At 45.3% G+C, this 15,040-nt stretch overlaps 1 protein-coding gene across 3 annotated transcripts in view; it reads left to right on the top strand.

The window, feature by feature from the left end:
* Positions 1–2,015: 2,015 nt before the first annotated feature.
* LOC142564583 (uncharacterized) overlaps positions 2,016–15,040 on the top strand; it is a 219,690-nt gene continuing 206,665 nt past the window's right edge. For all 3 annotated transcript variants that reach the window (XM_075675649.1, XM_075675653.1, XM_075675642.1), the window contains exons 1-2: positions 2,016–2,349; positions 10,656–10,725. In XM_075675649.1, coding sequence (XP_075531764.1) covers positions 10,701–10,725 — 25 coding nt within the window. In that variant the 5' untranslated portion in view covers positions 2,016–2,349; positions 10,656–10,700. The remainder of the gene's footprint in view (positions 2,350–10,655; positions 10,726–15,040) is intronic.

The raw sequence follows: 15,040 nt of genomic DNA, 5'->3' as shown, positions 1-15,040 counted from the left end.
TTACCGGGAAACACACGCGGAGGGAAGGAACGTGGCTCGCATTGTTCACAGGCGCCTGATGATCCATCATGCGGTTTTGGCGCCTGTTTTGAGCTTCTTTTTATTGAAATGAATACTGAGCTGGTGTTTTGTATGCCTGATTCCAAAGGACATATGCACTTTTTTTTTCGGTTCAATTTTTTTTGTTTTGCTGACGGACACGAAAAATCCCGACCAACTAGAGGCTAACAGCTACCCTGTAAAAGGGAGTTGTCTTCAACATGATTTTATTCAAGTTTATAATATAAACATATGCCATTATCACAAAATTCAACAAGTTAGCGCATTTTTGTCAATTTGTGTTTGCTGAGTCTACTTGTTCGCAAAAATTGTGTCCGCCACAGCGCGTAATCCACTTGGACAAGTAGCATTTGATTAGCTAGCAAATCCTTTCTTTTTAGTTACTGATCGTTTAACTTTGAGGACGCCGTATAAAACCTATCCAGCAATATGTATTTATTGAGTATGGAGGTTACGAGACGTAAGCGCTCTTTGAACAAGGCTGCCTTACTTTCTTAACGTTCCTATAGGACGTTTGCCTTCGCCTTCGACCCAATATGCGACTTTCTGCAAACATTCGATTTAGTTCTCCTGATGGGCTCGATAACTGAAAAACATAAATCCTTAGCCGAAATTCATTAAGAATATTAGCAGCTCGTAGGATCCAGTCGTAACTTTGCTCAGCTATACTGCATCAGTAAAGTGTAAAATAGGGCAGAAGCAACGTGAACAGCAACCTATGAGTGCGCACCTTGTTTTTATATTAGGACTGGTAAAAAAAAATCCCCGCGTGACTGCATATCTGGCCACAGGTGTCACTTATTTGCCCGCTCGTCCAAACTGGTTTAACCTCCTGAGATACGAAGAAAGCCCAGTGATGCAATGGCTTTTCAACGGATCCTTATTACGGAGTTGTATGTGACAAACCTGAAGAAGCACATATTTTGTTTATATACTATAGTGATTATTACAGACAAAGTGACAGTCTGCTCAAGTTTATCCTGGTAAAACCCAATTAAGCTTAGTGAACACACAGAAGGCGACGCAACGTCGTGTGGCATGTTGGTTTGTTGATGCAGCATCCTGGACTGTGGCGTCATCTCGCTGCATTCGAATGGCACTTCACGGGCGCATTTCGCCGTCCGTGAGGATGCAAAGTCTCTCACAAATTAATGTCAGTTTGCTCAATAACTGATAGAAATAATACGATCAGACCAGTGACAGATGGTTCTGGATGCGCGTGGCTTCAAATTCGGAATAAAAGAAAGTTTAGGTCAATGCCTATGTTTATTACTATGCACAGAAAGCCAATGAATGACCAGTGGACCACGGTGGACATCCATGGATAGCTTTGATTACACTGGCGAGTGTAAATGAGCCTGTGAGATATTTATTTGCGACTAAGCTTTAAAAGCTGAATTCCTAAGCAAAGAAAGAAAAGAACAACGTATGATGAAGACAGCAGCATACAAGCTTACGAACATACGGCACATAAATTTGGGTTATCCTTCTGTGCCCTTGGTATGAGTACGAGTCAGAGGGAGCCAGGTAGATTGACGCTAGGTGCTGGCCTTTCGCCACTCGCAAATGCCGCGCACGAGGGACTCGCCGCGAGCGGCAAGCTTGACCCAGCCGGCACGGACGCCGACGCACGAGGATCCGAAGCGTGGGCTGGTTGCTTGACGTCAGGAGCGCCAAGCGTCACGAGGCGGTCGCCAGCGGGCGCGGCGGAAGACGTGGTCTTTGGGAAGAACTCGGCAATCGGCTAGGTGGACGGGAACTGCGTGCTCTGGAGGGGACCTTCGCCGGCTGCCTTTACGAGGTTCCAGACATCGCGAGCTCTCGCCGGCAGCTATTTATACTGCTTCCTCGGCGGCACCGGCGGCGCGCTTTAAAATTAGCACCTTTTTGGCTGTTCCAAGAGCATGCGCAGTGCAAAGGTGACGACTACCAGGGAATAACAAATGAAAAAAGAATTAGAAACAACCCGAGCAAGCGAAGAGGCGAGAGGGCGCAAAAAAAAATATCCCTCAACGTTGTTTGGCTTCAGAGCGGTGGCGGCGGTGCTTCGATTTGCAGCAAGTTCACGGAACTCGGATCGCCCGGAACCAGCGCCAGGACACGCACGCGACGCTTTGAAATCCGCGCTCGACAGGAAACACGCGGGAAGGAGCACGGCTTGCTGAAAGTTCGCTGGTTCCGTAGGACACAGTCCTCAGCGGGCAGCCATGTTTATCCTGTAGGCCGCTTGGTTGCTCTCAACTGCTCCACCCTTTATACTGTGCGTTTTGTGGACCTGAGCATCCAAAGGTGAGCATCTTCTTCTTTCATTTATTTTGGCTGCCTTCATTTTTACACGCCAATGAAGGGGTCGCCACTTTCTAGCTGTCGTCATGGTCTCGCTTTCTATATGTTATCCGTTTAGTGCCCGACTGTTTTGTTCACTTCAGATATGAAAGAAGATTGGCAAAAACGCCGCATGCGTCTCATTTTTCAGAGACATCACGCTGCGGCGATGCGCCTCGCGTTCTGCGTTAGAATTTTCTTGATATGTGAACTTATGCTACGGCGAGCTTAAGACAATTCGTTTGCTTCTATAGGCATGGTCTTGCATGCAGTTCGGCAATCTCGCCTCCTGGGCGCTTTGTAAGTTTACTTTGGTCAGGAGCTGTTTTTATTCCACGTTACTTCCTCACCCGTAAGGGCATACTCTTTGCTTTTATTTCTGTTTTAAAGCGCAACTTTTACACGAATGGAACCCAATCGGGGTGAGCTCTTGTACCTGGCCCTTGATGTCGTACTTTGGAACACCTAGGAGTAAAAATTATCTAGGGAGGGTTGACTTAATAAGACGGAAAGTTGGACGAGTTGGTGAAACTGCACAGTGTAACAGCGGAAACGGACAACACACAAAGATGAAGAAGGCCACGGGACCAGCTCTGTCCCGTGGTCACCTTTGTATTTGCGTGTTGGCCATTGGCGCTGTTGCTATATGAAGGCTGATCCAGTTTTTTGTTGGGTGTTGTTCGCCTTCTAAGCATTTTAGGAGCTTAGATGGCATCATGCCGTACTGACCGCTGGTTTTACAAGGTGTGTTAAATATTTTTTGATAACTTCGGCAACGAAATCCGACAGCCGTGGCTGTAGGATTTCCCTTAGTTTGTATCAGATCGAGATTACTTCGTTATATTACATTAGGTTGAGCTCTAAGCTGCAGTTCTCGCTAAGATCCATGCGTTATAGAACATTAGGTATATATAAACAGAACAAGAACGTTCGGTTGTAAGAAAATGAAAGCTGTCTGTATAGCGAGCGCCTATTTGCGTTTGAGTGCGAAGTTCATTTCCGGTTTCAAGGTGCGAGGTCTAAGGCGGAGACTTGCTGGTTATTTGTCAGGATCGAAGGTGTCACATTTTCGTACGACCAAAGGCAATGTTTTGAGCGCGCACTTTTGCGCCAGAACATTTTCGGCTGCGAGTGTCGCTGCTGATGCCGACGCGAGACTTTTCGGCTATGGCGCGCGGAGTTTCAGCGCGTTTTCTGACCGCGATTTTCTTAGGCTGAACGTTACCTTTTTGCCTCTGGGCCTAAACTTGCAACGGCTTCCCTTTCATTTGATGTGCTACTAATTATTGAAACATTGATATCGAACTCTGTTTTTATGCATTATCTGCACACCTTGCTATTCCGAGATACAGCTTTATGAAACATTCCAGACCAATTTTCATTCGACATATACATTTACGGCGAAGTAGACAGGAAAATAGGCATTTCTGTTTAGTCCCCTGTGAAGGACTTCAATGCATGCCTTTATATGAGAGTACCACCATACCTTAAATTTTACCTCAAAAATCCGCATCTGGTCAGGTTGTTCGGCTTTTAGTTGGCGTATGGAAGGCAGAACAGTTCCACATCCAGAAAAAAAAATAATAAGCCCTTCTTCGCTTGTCGAATACCAAGCTGCTTTATTTATCATATAAGAAGAGAAAGGAAGTTGGATATTAGTGTTTTCCTCAGGTACGGTTCAACATGTGGCTTTAACTATAAGGATAATTGCCTCTCAGTAATGTGCTGGCGCATTCTAGAGACGTATTGTATCCACATGCGGTTTTTCAGGAGAAGGCAAAATTATTTTGCCAAGTTTTTCAGCGAATAAAATACCTAACGTCTTGTATCTGTTTTCACTGGTCCAATGAACAATCTTAAGCGGCAATAATCTCTTGTATGCGGTGCCCGTTTCTGCCGTGCCGTATACTTGAAGCCTGATTTGAATTGCAGACATTCCATTCAGCTGTTCCTGTTGAGATGTCTGAGGATAAAACCCAAGGCGCTTGAAACAAAAAAATGACGAAAGCCAGCAGACTTGTGAGACTTTGAAAAATCATATCCGAAATTCCAGTCGAGTAGTTCGAGACAAAAGGCCACGGGCGCCTGGCGCGCTCCTTGTATCCTTATAACGCATCCCTAGCAAAGAAAGAAAAAAAGCTGGCTCCTGTGGAGTTCTGCTGGAACCAGCGAGCCTCGCGCATTTTTCTCACCAATGCGCGCAGCGCCGGGTTATAACCGGAGCGGCGCGTTGAACTTGGCATGGCGTACAAATAAATTTCTCAAGTTCACGATTCTCAATTTAGAAAGGTCTTTCAGACGATTGATATTAAATCTAGATGGTCTCCCATGTATGTGTGCAAAGTTTCAAGCAGGAATGTCGAACTGTTTGTTTACGACAACTGTTATTAATGTTTATTCTGCTCGAACGAGCGTTTGAAGTTCTTCGACGGTAATTTGGAAATTCTTTTGGGCGCGCCTAATGCGCTTACAACAATTGTACTTGAAGCACAATCTATTCTTAGGAAGTTTCTTCTTACTACACCCAGTTATTCGCAAACATTTTAGCCTCCCGCCATGCGTCGATGAGAACTACACTTTGTATAAATTTGATAATTTTTAGACAATGCCTCGAAAGCACCTGTAGCCTTGAATTTCCTCCCTCGTGTTCATCCAGACTCGCTTTATGTCTATAGCAAGTTTTATCTTGATACACGTGATAGTTCTGAACCGACGCACTGCGCAAAGTGCAATTAACCGAACTTCGGCAATTTTCCACGAGGCGCCTAATTATCTAACAGGCTTAAAGTTTTGGTCACACATCACTTTTGATATGCCCAACATTTTTAAAAATTTTTTCTTATTTCTTTTTTTTTGCATATAAGTGAAATAGAGTAGCTCGAGGTATACTGCTTCTCACCTGTCCAGTTAAACCTCATTTAACCCTGCCCAACCTATCTCCCCAGAGAGAGAGAGAGAGAGAGAAAAGGAAGGCAGGAATGTTAACCAGTCAAGAGTCTGGTTGGCTGCGCTACGCTGGGGGAAGGTATAAGGCCAATAGAAAGAAGGGAGAGTGCATGACATTGCACAGACTAAACATTTTGCTACAACTAGCACCTCCTGCCGGACTGTACCGACGTGAAGAGTCTCTTCTATGTCGGCTGTGGTCGGGAGTTGCCTTCACGACAGCTTATTCAGCAGTAATTTGAGTGACTGACAGTCTTGCATCAGATGTCTGGGACTGCGTCGAGAACATTGGGCACCTATATCATGCCACTGTCTTCACTTTGAAGCACAGACAACCTATGTCCAAGGCATTCAGGAAACTAGATGATCGACTTTTGAGTGAACAGATAATACTAGAACGCCATCCCCACCGGTCATTGGCTCAGAAGGCAGTGAAGGCACTTTTGTGCTTTATAAGAACGTCTGGCTTGTGCGAGCGCCTTTGACTCTGTAGTGCTTCCCGTGCACATCTCTTTACCCCCATCAGAGAGGGAGAGATAGAGAGAGAGAGAGAGAGAGAGAGAGAGAGAGAGAGAAATGGCGTTGAAAAGGCAGGGAGTTAACCGGGAGAGCTTCTAAATTTTTACGCTTCACTGGGGGAAAGGTAAAGGGAAAAAAAGAAAGATGGAAAGAGTAGCGGAGAGATAAAGGGCGCGAGAAAATGAAATAGAAGAGGTGGGAAACCTGTGTGAACACTATACAGTCTCTCTGATACACCACTTGAACGTAAAAGCTTCAAGAATGTCTTGACCGAATTGTGGTGAGGACTGTATAGGCCGGTGTTCCAGGACTTCGAAAGCGGCCGGTAGTCAAGACGGGCCAGCGCAGTCGCGAGTGACCGGCTGCGTGAGCTGTATCAGCGACAACAGTAAAGAACGTGTTCAATAGTTTCCTTGTCGCCGCAGTGTTCATAAGCAGCACTGTCTTCCTTTTGATGCGGAAAAGAAAGTATTTTCTAAAATTCGACGCCAAGTTACAGTCGGCAAAGTTCTATTGTCTCGGGTCGGCATAGTCCAGATTCTCCTATCTCCTCAGACTTTGTTATCTTCAAAGTTACCTCGATCAATTTTCATCCGCATTTGGAGCGGATGTTTGGAGCGGACGTTTTGGACTAGACATTGTTCCCGCCGCATCTTGTCGCAATAATCGCTTCGAAGTTAAAAAAAAAAGAAACGAAAAGCGCGCGGATGAGTGCCACGAATGGAAAGACTGGCGCTACCATTGGCTTGACGTAGCATGAGAGATCACGTGGACACTGCTGCCGCATTGGCTACGCCGGCAGCAGCTAGAGGAGCGGGATTGAAAACGAAAGTTTTTATTCTGAGGTGAAAGGGGGGCGCGTAGGCGACGACGCACACAAGAGAGTTACACAGACAAGTTTTTAACCACGCCATGTGAGCCATAGCCGCGCTGTGGTTCGCAGCGCAGCTACGATAAATAATAAGACGTTGAAGGATTCAGAGAAATATTGGCTCGTCCTGAACTTCTACCGCACGTCCCCGTGTGCGACGAAGTTCCTATCATTGCATTACGAAAGTATTTTCGAATGGCGTTTGCAAGCGTTCGCGCAATGCTGATTGCTTATGACTTGTCAAATGCTCATATGCTGTCAGCTAAAGCTTAGAGCGCGGTGAAGGTGTGTACGTTATGCATTTACCGTGCGTTGATGACGAAAAAAAAAAAGACTGCTAGGAAATGGGACAAGAGCGCGCAGAGCTGCGCTTTATCCTGCCAGTCCTTATTGTCCCTCTTTTCTCGCTGTTTCTCCGGCGTGAAGGCTCACGAATGTTCTCAAGTTCAGGCTCTTTGACAATTTATCATGTTCTATGGATTTTTTATTGATCTTTTTTAAGGAATCGCTTCTGAATGCGCAATTCAGCGTGTTCAGATGAATTATTGAATATGCGGACATACACGAAAAGTCACAATGTACAGGTCGCTAATTAGAAAAATCCACTGATTAACTTTGTAAATATTCAGTTTATGTTACCTGTTTAAACCGTGAAATTGAGCAGCAGGGAAGCCATGTCTACTTAGCAAAACCCTAAGGCTAGCGCAAATTGTGACACATCGATGTGCAAAATGTCGCACGAGATATATTGGTGTTCCTATTACAGTTTCTTAAAAGCCTCCCTCCAACCGTCCGGAATAATACTGCTGCGCTAATGTATATTTTATCACATTTTGGGGACGTATATCTCAAGAACGATGCTAGTCACTATTTCTAATAGTTCTTGGTTACAATTTTAGTTTCAACAGATGGATACATTAAAAAGGTCGTTATAGTAAAAGGTTTTTAATTGGCTAAGTGGAAATTACGATACGTCGTGAAAGTAATGTACCTCTTCATGTATTCCACCTGAAGAGACAGACATGCGTTATCGTTCACGGGCGATTTTGGGACAATTTTTTTCGAATCAAAAAAAAAGAAAGAAGAAAAGGAAGGCACGGTCATTAACGATCGCAGCGAAATCAAAATATCGCGCACCTACGTCCATGCACAAGCGCAGCCACTCGCTGCGAATGCGTGCGATCGCTGCACTGAGCCGTCATTGGCTTCGCTTTTGCAGACAGCGTACAAAGCGAGTCTATCTCACATCGTACTCTCTTGGAAACGGCTTCTTGCGCGCAAGAAGGCGGTTCGGCGGATCACGTTGCGACGTATACGGCACAAAGTGACCGTGCATTGCGTTTTGTAAATATTCAGCGTCTCTAAAGCGTTTTGTACTTTCAGTTTGTGCAGGACCAATAATTCGGCGGTGAAAAACTTCCCTCGCGTTGAAGGCACCTACACAAATGTCCGAGAGGGCGCCCGCGATCTGTTTTAATTAAGCGCCGGCAGCCTAACTACGACTCGGGAGCGCGTCATGTTATTCCCGCATACTACGGGAACGGCGTGCCACCGACAGATGACACCTACGTATGTCCTCGCGCCCCATTATTTATCTGATACAAGGTTCAGTCTTCTTTCAAAAGTGTGCTCTATATATTACTGCGATAGCAATTATATGGACACTCCAGGCGCATTTCAGCCGTCGGCGTCGCCGTCACCGTGAGGTTCCGTATGAGTGAAAGCTGTCGAGGGTGAGCCGGTGGACGCGGTTCAATTTCGCGTGCGCGAGCGAGGAACGCGGCCGGGATGCGTGCCCTCTCCTGTCGCGCGCCAGGCAGGAGGGTCAGGCGAGGGAGAGGGGCGTTCTTCTCCGGCGGCTGCTAGGGTGCCTCGATGTCCTCCTCGACGGCCGCTTCGTACAGAGAGGAGACAACCGCGGCGTTTACTACGGCGTTAATTGGCCACGCAAATCGCGGACGCCGTAGTAGACGCCTTTAGGATGTTTCACATGGCGCGATTGGGGCGAGAAAAAAAATCGTTTTGCTGCGCACGTCGCAGAGCGATTTTCACTGACAGCTTTCACATGCGTCTGCGGCAGCGCGATTTCCCTCGCAGCGACGCGCAGGATTGTCCCCTGCTCACGAAGTATCCATGCCTGCATCGTTAAATAAAAACAACATGGAAACTAGTCAAATATACGAATTTTTCTATTATTATTGGATAATAGAATAAGTACATCATTTTTAAGGTTTAAAAGCGTTGAGAATTTACGACAGCTTGCAGATGCGGTAAGTGAGACGCTGCACAACACCGCAAGTATGAGCGCGCGGCGTCGGTGAGGTGGTTAGGTTGAGTACACTCTAGTTTCGTTGTTACTATGGAAGTCACAACTTTTTTCCTGGATGAGTATTTGCTTTTGCAGAAGAACAAGCTAATATTAAGTGTGCATGTATAAGCAGTTGGCACAATTTGTAGCGATGAAGGGCTTGACGACGGTGGCGATCAAGTGGGCGCGTGCCTTATGTTGAAGCAGCGTCCTTCTCCCGGCCTGGATAGCGTGCAGCGTCTCCTTTTAAGTGAATTGTGTAAGCGGAAGACAAAAAAAAAATCTTTATGAAGCTTCTAAGCCGTAGGCGCTGGTAGGTACGCCCTATTAAAACATAGCTAAAACTGGCGCGCGACATTGCTCCACAGAGCTAGCAACGCGTGGTAAAACAAGAAAGCACCTATTTTGATGGGGCATTGTTTCGCCACACATTGCCCCTCCCACGTCGCGCCGATCGCTGCGACTCAGCGACGGCGCGACGAACTTGTTGGGATCCAGTCGCGGGGAGCCCACGACGTCGCGGCGGTCGCTGAGTGACGGAATTCGCTGTGTCGCTGACTGAAAATCGCGCCATGTGAAACAGCCTTTTGGTGGACGCCGTAAGGACGTGTTGCCGGCGCTCGTGGGTCTTGAAAGCGAACTGCGACGTGGCCAAAGTACGCGCCCGCGTGGGCCTAATCTTCAAAGCGATCTGCGATGTTTGCAGAGTGCGCGTAGTGTCGGTAATTTTGTATGCGCTGCGCTTTCGACGTTTCGTTCGCGTTGAAGCGACAGATGCTCGGAGGTCAATTGGCTCGCGGCTGCTGCCGCGATTCCCAACTCGAGCGTTTTCCCAGACAGTTCCCGCTGTCATCGAGCGAGATGTGTTCATGTTTACCTGTGCGCGCGTGACACCGTGCTGGTTAATTTAGTTAAAACACGTTGACGGGTTAATTGGTTTGAATCCATGATAGAACGTGTAACCGCGACTGAACAAGGACGTAGAAAGAAGCAGACACACAAAGATAGCGCTGTCTCTGTGTGTCTGTTTCCTTCTACGTCCTTGTTGAGTAACGCTTACATATTCTATCATTGTTAATTTAGTTAGTAAGCGAATGTTTACAAGTTTATACGGCTGATAAAACTTTCGCATAGAAACGAAGAAGACACGCAGGATTTCTTTGTGTTGCTTATCATGGGAGATCGTCGTTAGTATAACAGTACGAGGAGATGAAGCACTAGGTACATTACATATACAAGTGCGGTTGAAGAACGCATTCGCGAATCGGATAATCAATATCGATGAAGCGTAAGGTTAGTCAAACTGCAGAGCAAACATTCACACACCGATGTCAAAGAACGAGGAATGGAAATGAGGAGGCAATCGATTTATCGATGTTACTTGTAATCCGCATCTTGTAGCCCGTTACATCTATTCAATTTGCGACAAATATTATTAAATTGCGTTCATCTTGAAGTTGGAGACTCTTTTCTGACTCACTTGTTTTACGTGATTTTTTTATGATGTCGCTAGGTAATTCTTGTCATTCTGGTCTGAATCACATGGTAAAACAGTATAGTGTTATTTTATTTTTTTCGACCTGCGTAAGCATTGTGCCACTGAGCCAATTTGCTGCTGTTTTACAGGGATTGGAGGAACATGACAAGGCTGGAAAGAGCGTAGCCGTCAACATGTTTGCAAGAAAAGACGTAGGAGGTGAGAAATTCGTTCTGCGAATAACTTGAATTATATTTTGCGTGTCTTTTCTGTCTATATTTTTGTTCCGGGCAGGCAATAATTCCACAGGGAACGGTAAAACGCGTTCAACACGGGCTTTCGGTACGGAAGTCTTTTATATGAATTTCCAGCTTACAGTATGTATCTTTTCTGCAGGAACGTTAGGCCTCACGCTGGTAGTAATTCGCACTGGTCGCTCGATGCCACAAATGCAGAGTTTATGAAATTTTGCACTTGTGACTTCGTGATGGTGGGAAAGCGCCTATAGATGCCTGTGCGCGTGTGAAGAGTGGTTATAAATTGCTGGAGGCGAAGTCCGCCGATTTTTGATCACGCGATTTGTCGCAACTCTTTCTTTCTTTTTTGTTATCTTACTGCAATTCAGAGGCAACTTTTTTTTTTCGCCGAATATTATACGTGCTATTTTTTTTTTTTGCGTCAGTAGCTCATAAGCGTCTATTGAAAAGCCCGAGATTATATTATTTGCAGCTACATAATCGCTTTCATTTCCGACTTCCCATTCATTACAGCTGCAGCGCACAGGGCAGTGCCTGGGCACGCACGCATGCATTGCGGTATGTTTAGACTATGCAGGAAGTGATTGCTGCTTGGCGGTGGGTGCAGTTGCTGCATGAATTTGAACGCACGCGAGACAAGTGAATGCAACAACTGCGGCACATGGTTACTGTCATTAATAGACAGTATTATGTGACATATCGCTGCATATACACAGCGATATCGCTGTGTAGACGAAGCGATGTCACATGGTACTGTCCAGTAACCGTTACATTCTACCTGTCCTAGTGTCATATGCCATCCGGTGTAATGTAGCGTTTCCTTTCGCTGTTTCACTGTCGCTGTGAACACCACTGTCGTGTGGCGGCCACAGCGTACCGTGGGGTGCGATGCGATGCGAACCGTCAATACGGAGGACCCCTTTACAGAACCAACTCATCCTGCGACTTAAGGAAGCCGTGAGGCTTCAGCAGGCAAGACCAAGCATGCCTTCATCGCATCAGGCTTGACGTGGCTTACACGAGCGATTTTAAGTGCAACCTTCAGTCATTAGACAGGCCGATGTGTTCAGTGTGCAATGTTCCTGAGGACTTGCAGCATATTTTATGTGAGCGCAGTCGATATTCATCGGAGAGACAATCTATGAAGGCTGCGTTGTAGTTTTTCACCCGACTTCATCTTAACACTACGCTATATTCCTGATTCGGGGCGAAACCCTGCTTGCGCATTGCGTGCAACGAAAGAGATACTAACATTTTTGAGAACTACGGGCCTTAATGAGACTTTATTAACAGGTGAAGTGTGCGTGCATGTCTAGGGATCTATGTCGCATTTGTGCCCGTGTATGAGCACTGTCACCTACACCATAACTTTTACCCATCACCTGGAGTAGCATGCGAGGCCGTCAGCCAGGCATACTTCTCCAGCTTCTATTAAAAACGAAATATACCATATACACACAAATATCTCCTGTTCGTTTCACTCGATGGTATGCCTTTCTTATCACCCGCCACTCAAGGTCGGCCAATCCTGGTAATAACGTGGATGGAGCGCTGTCAGGGCCACTCAAAAAGCGCGAGAAGAAGTAGCATTGGAATATAAAATCATGGCATTGTACCGTGGCCTATAGAACTCAGTGTCGGGCATAAGTTTCGCTACGGTCACACTCACGCATGGAAACGAAAAAATAAGAAGTGGCGGGTAAGTGTGGGGGAGGGAGCAGGGGGCTGCGTATTTACACTTCAGCGCGTTACAATTTATGCTTACAGTACATTCGAAACTTACCACGGCCTATTTTGGAGAAATTGAATTCACACGCATAATCGTGCAACCAGTCGCGCTGGCCGGTGGATCGTGCTCAAGTCACCATGCGATCGCGCATACGTATGTAAGAGTAAACTACAAGGTTGACACGCGTTCTCTCCGTTTTTTTTCCTTGCATTCATTAATGAGCCGTCTAGATCCATTACGTGAAGGTTAGAATAAAATAAAAATTTGGGAGAATGCTAAAGCTTCGCCTTTAAGAGTGTAACGCCGATAGCATTCAAACATCCCTGACTGATTCTCACGCTTCCCGGCAACTGCAGGTTATGTAACCGTAATGTTTTCCTGGAAACGCCGACGGTGAGCGCGATTCACTAAGGCGAGTTTTCTGCTCCTTTTTTTGATGGTGTTGCAAGGAACCGAGCGGGCCGTGCCGCTCCTACTAAGACGCACCTCAAGTGGCAGTTGGAAAAGGGGTTCGTGCTTGAGTTTCCGTGTGACAGAATCATGTTTTCTCGTAGATTCAAATTACGATCCGACTCTGTCATGTCCGTAGGTTGTGTGTAAGTCATACTTTACGAATTGTCTGACGCATTTTACATTGAGAAATTCAATGAGTTCAGTAACGCCTATGCGCCACGCGGAGGGCCTGCGTGGATCGGGATGGGTGGTTGGGGATGATTCTCTCGGCCATGGACGCGGGCGTCGACACCGACGCCGTATTTTCTGCGATACCGGGCCCTTAACGCTATCGCGTTAATAAATTAATACATCGGATGCTTTGCATCAGCAGAATGAGAACATTGAGCTTACCTTGCTTATGAAGTAGTTTTGGTGCCCATCAGTGGCGTAGCGAGAAATTTCGTTCGGGAGGGGCTCACGTTGGAGCTTGGCCTCCCCACAGAATTTGTCGAGGGATCAAATACATGAATAATAACTGCATTGCCATTGCCAAAGATGCTGCAAACAAATTCTTGAACGCTACACACTGTCAAGACAAGTAAAATATGGATTTTTTTCATAAAAGAATATATTCTTATGTCCTAAAAATTCTGCCAAAAATAACTGATATCAATGCTTCCATGTTGTTTGTCTATTTATTAACCCTTTCAGATGCCTATTAATCCCGTTGATTGAAAACTTGCTTTCACCGCCATTTCTTGCATCTTCAGAATCATAGAAAGTGTACTACTTCAGAACACATTAAGAATTGTCAATTGTTTTGTGAGTTTTGTCAAGTTTACAGAATTTCGACTTCATGCGAAAACTCGCTACAGTAACATCAAACATGAGAACATAGCCTATTTCGGGTTTTGAAAAGCTTGAAGCACTTATCCAGCCACTTGAACATTATGACTCGTGCATGACATTGTGAATGAAAAACAATGAAAGAAGTGCACCAGCTACATACAACATGTAGACACGGACACAAAATACCGTCTACTTTCCCTCTCATTTTGCTTAAACATGCTTCACGTTATGTGTTGCATACGTGTTGAAACACTTATTATTGGAACTGTGCCGCGATTTTGCTTAAACATGCTGCACGTTATGCAAAATCACGGCACAGTTCTAATAATAAGTTTCAAGACGTATGCAACACATCTTAAATATCATTACTTTCATCAGTGTTTTTGGTGTTGATGCACTATCTTGCTGTACACAATTGTGTAGACAGCGTCTGAAAAGATTAAGAAAGAAAATATCACACGAACTTCAGAACTATATCAGTGCGAAACCAGCAAAGCAGTGCATGCCGCTGATATGATAAATGTAAAGGCCGTGAAATGAACAGGTTGAGGACAAATATGGTAATGATACTTTGTTATTTGAAAGCCTTGTTTACATTTTTGTACATATGCAACGAACAGGGAAAAATCTAAGTGACGCTGTCCTTCCTTCCAATGTACTGTGCAGGAGCAGCTGTCACCAGTTGCATATTGTAATTGCACCGAAATCGTAGTCGCAACATAGATCACATATATAAAATGCAGCAGTTCTGCAAAATATACATTAGAAATTCGAAGTACAATGGAATGCACAAACGCGAAGATTGATAAAAAGCAAGAAAAGTGCCTTCGAAAACAAAGTTCACTACATGTATTCACAAAATCTCGCAACAAGATATTTAAATATACGTATAAGTAACCATAAATCTACGTATCTAAGCAAAATTCACTTTATGCAGGGTGTTTCAGCTAATTTTAGCCAGAGTTTAAAGATATGCCGATGCACTCTAAGACGACGCGACCAAGTGCATGTTGCTCACTTTTGTACGTGGTGTGTCACGCTATATTTTGTGTTTTGCTTAATTAGATTTTTAGTCAAGATTAATAAACCAACTTCTGAAGTAACAAAGTTAGGAAAAAATTCCATTTAGAAAATTGCAGAGCGGTTTGCGAAACGTCCGAATAAACAGTTTCTGTCTTTCTATATATGCATTAGGTATTAGTGTATTTCCGCTTACTGATGATACCCGCGAACTACAATACTACTGACATGCCCGCTTGCGCGT

The sequence above is a fragment of the Dermacentor variabilis genome, chromosome 1 (assembly GCF_050947875.1).
Source record: "Dermacentor variabilis isolate Ectoservices chromosome 1, ASM5094787v1, whole genome shotgun sequence".
NCBI classification, from domain to species: domain Eukaryota; kingdom Metazoa; phylum Arthropoda; class Arachnida; order Ixodida; family Ixodidae; genus Dermacentor; species Dermacentor variabilis.
The sequence above is the reverse complement of the archived record's forward strand: the minus strand, read 5'-3'. Positions and strand labels throughout refer to the sequence as shown.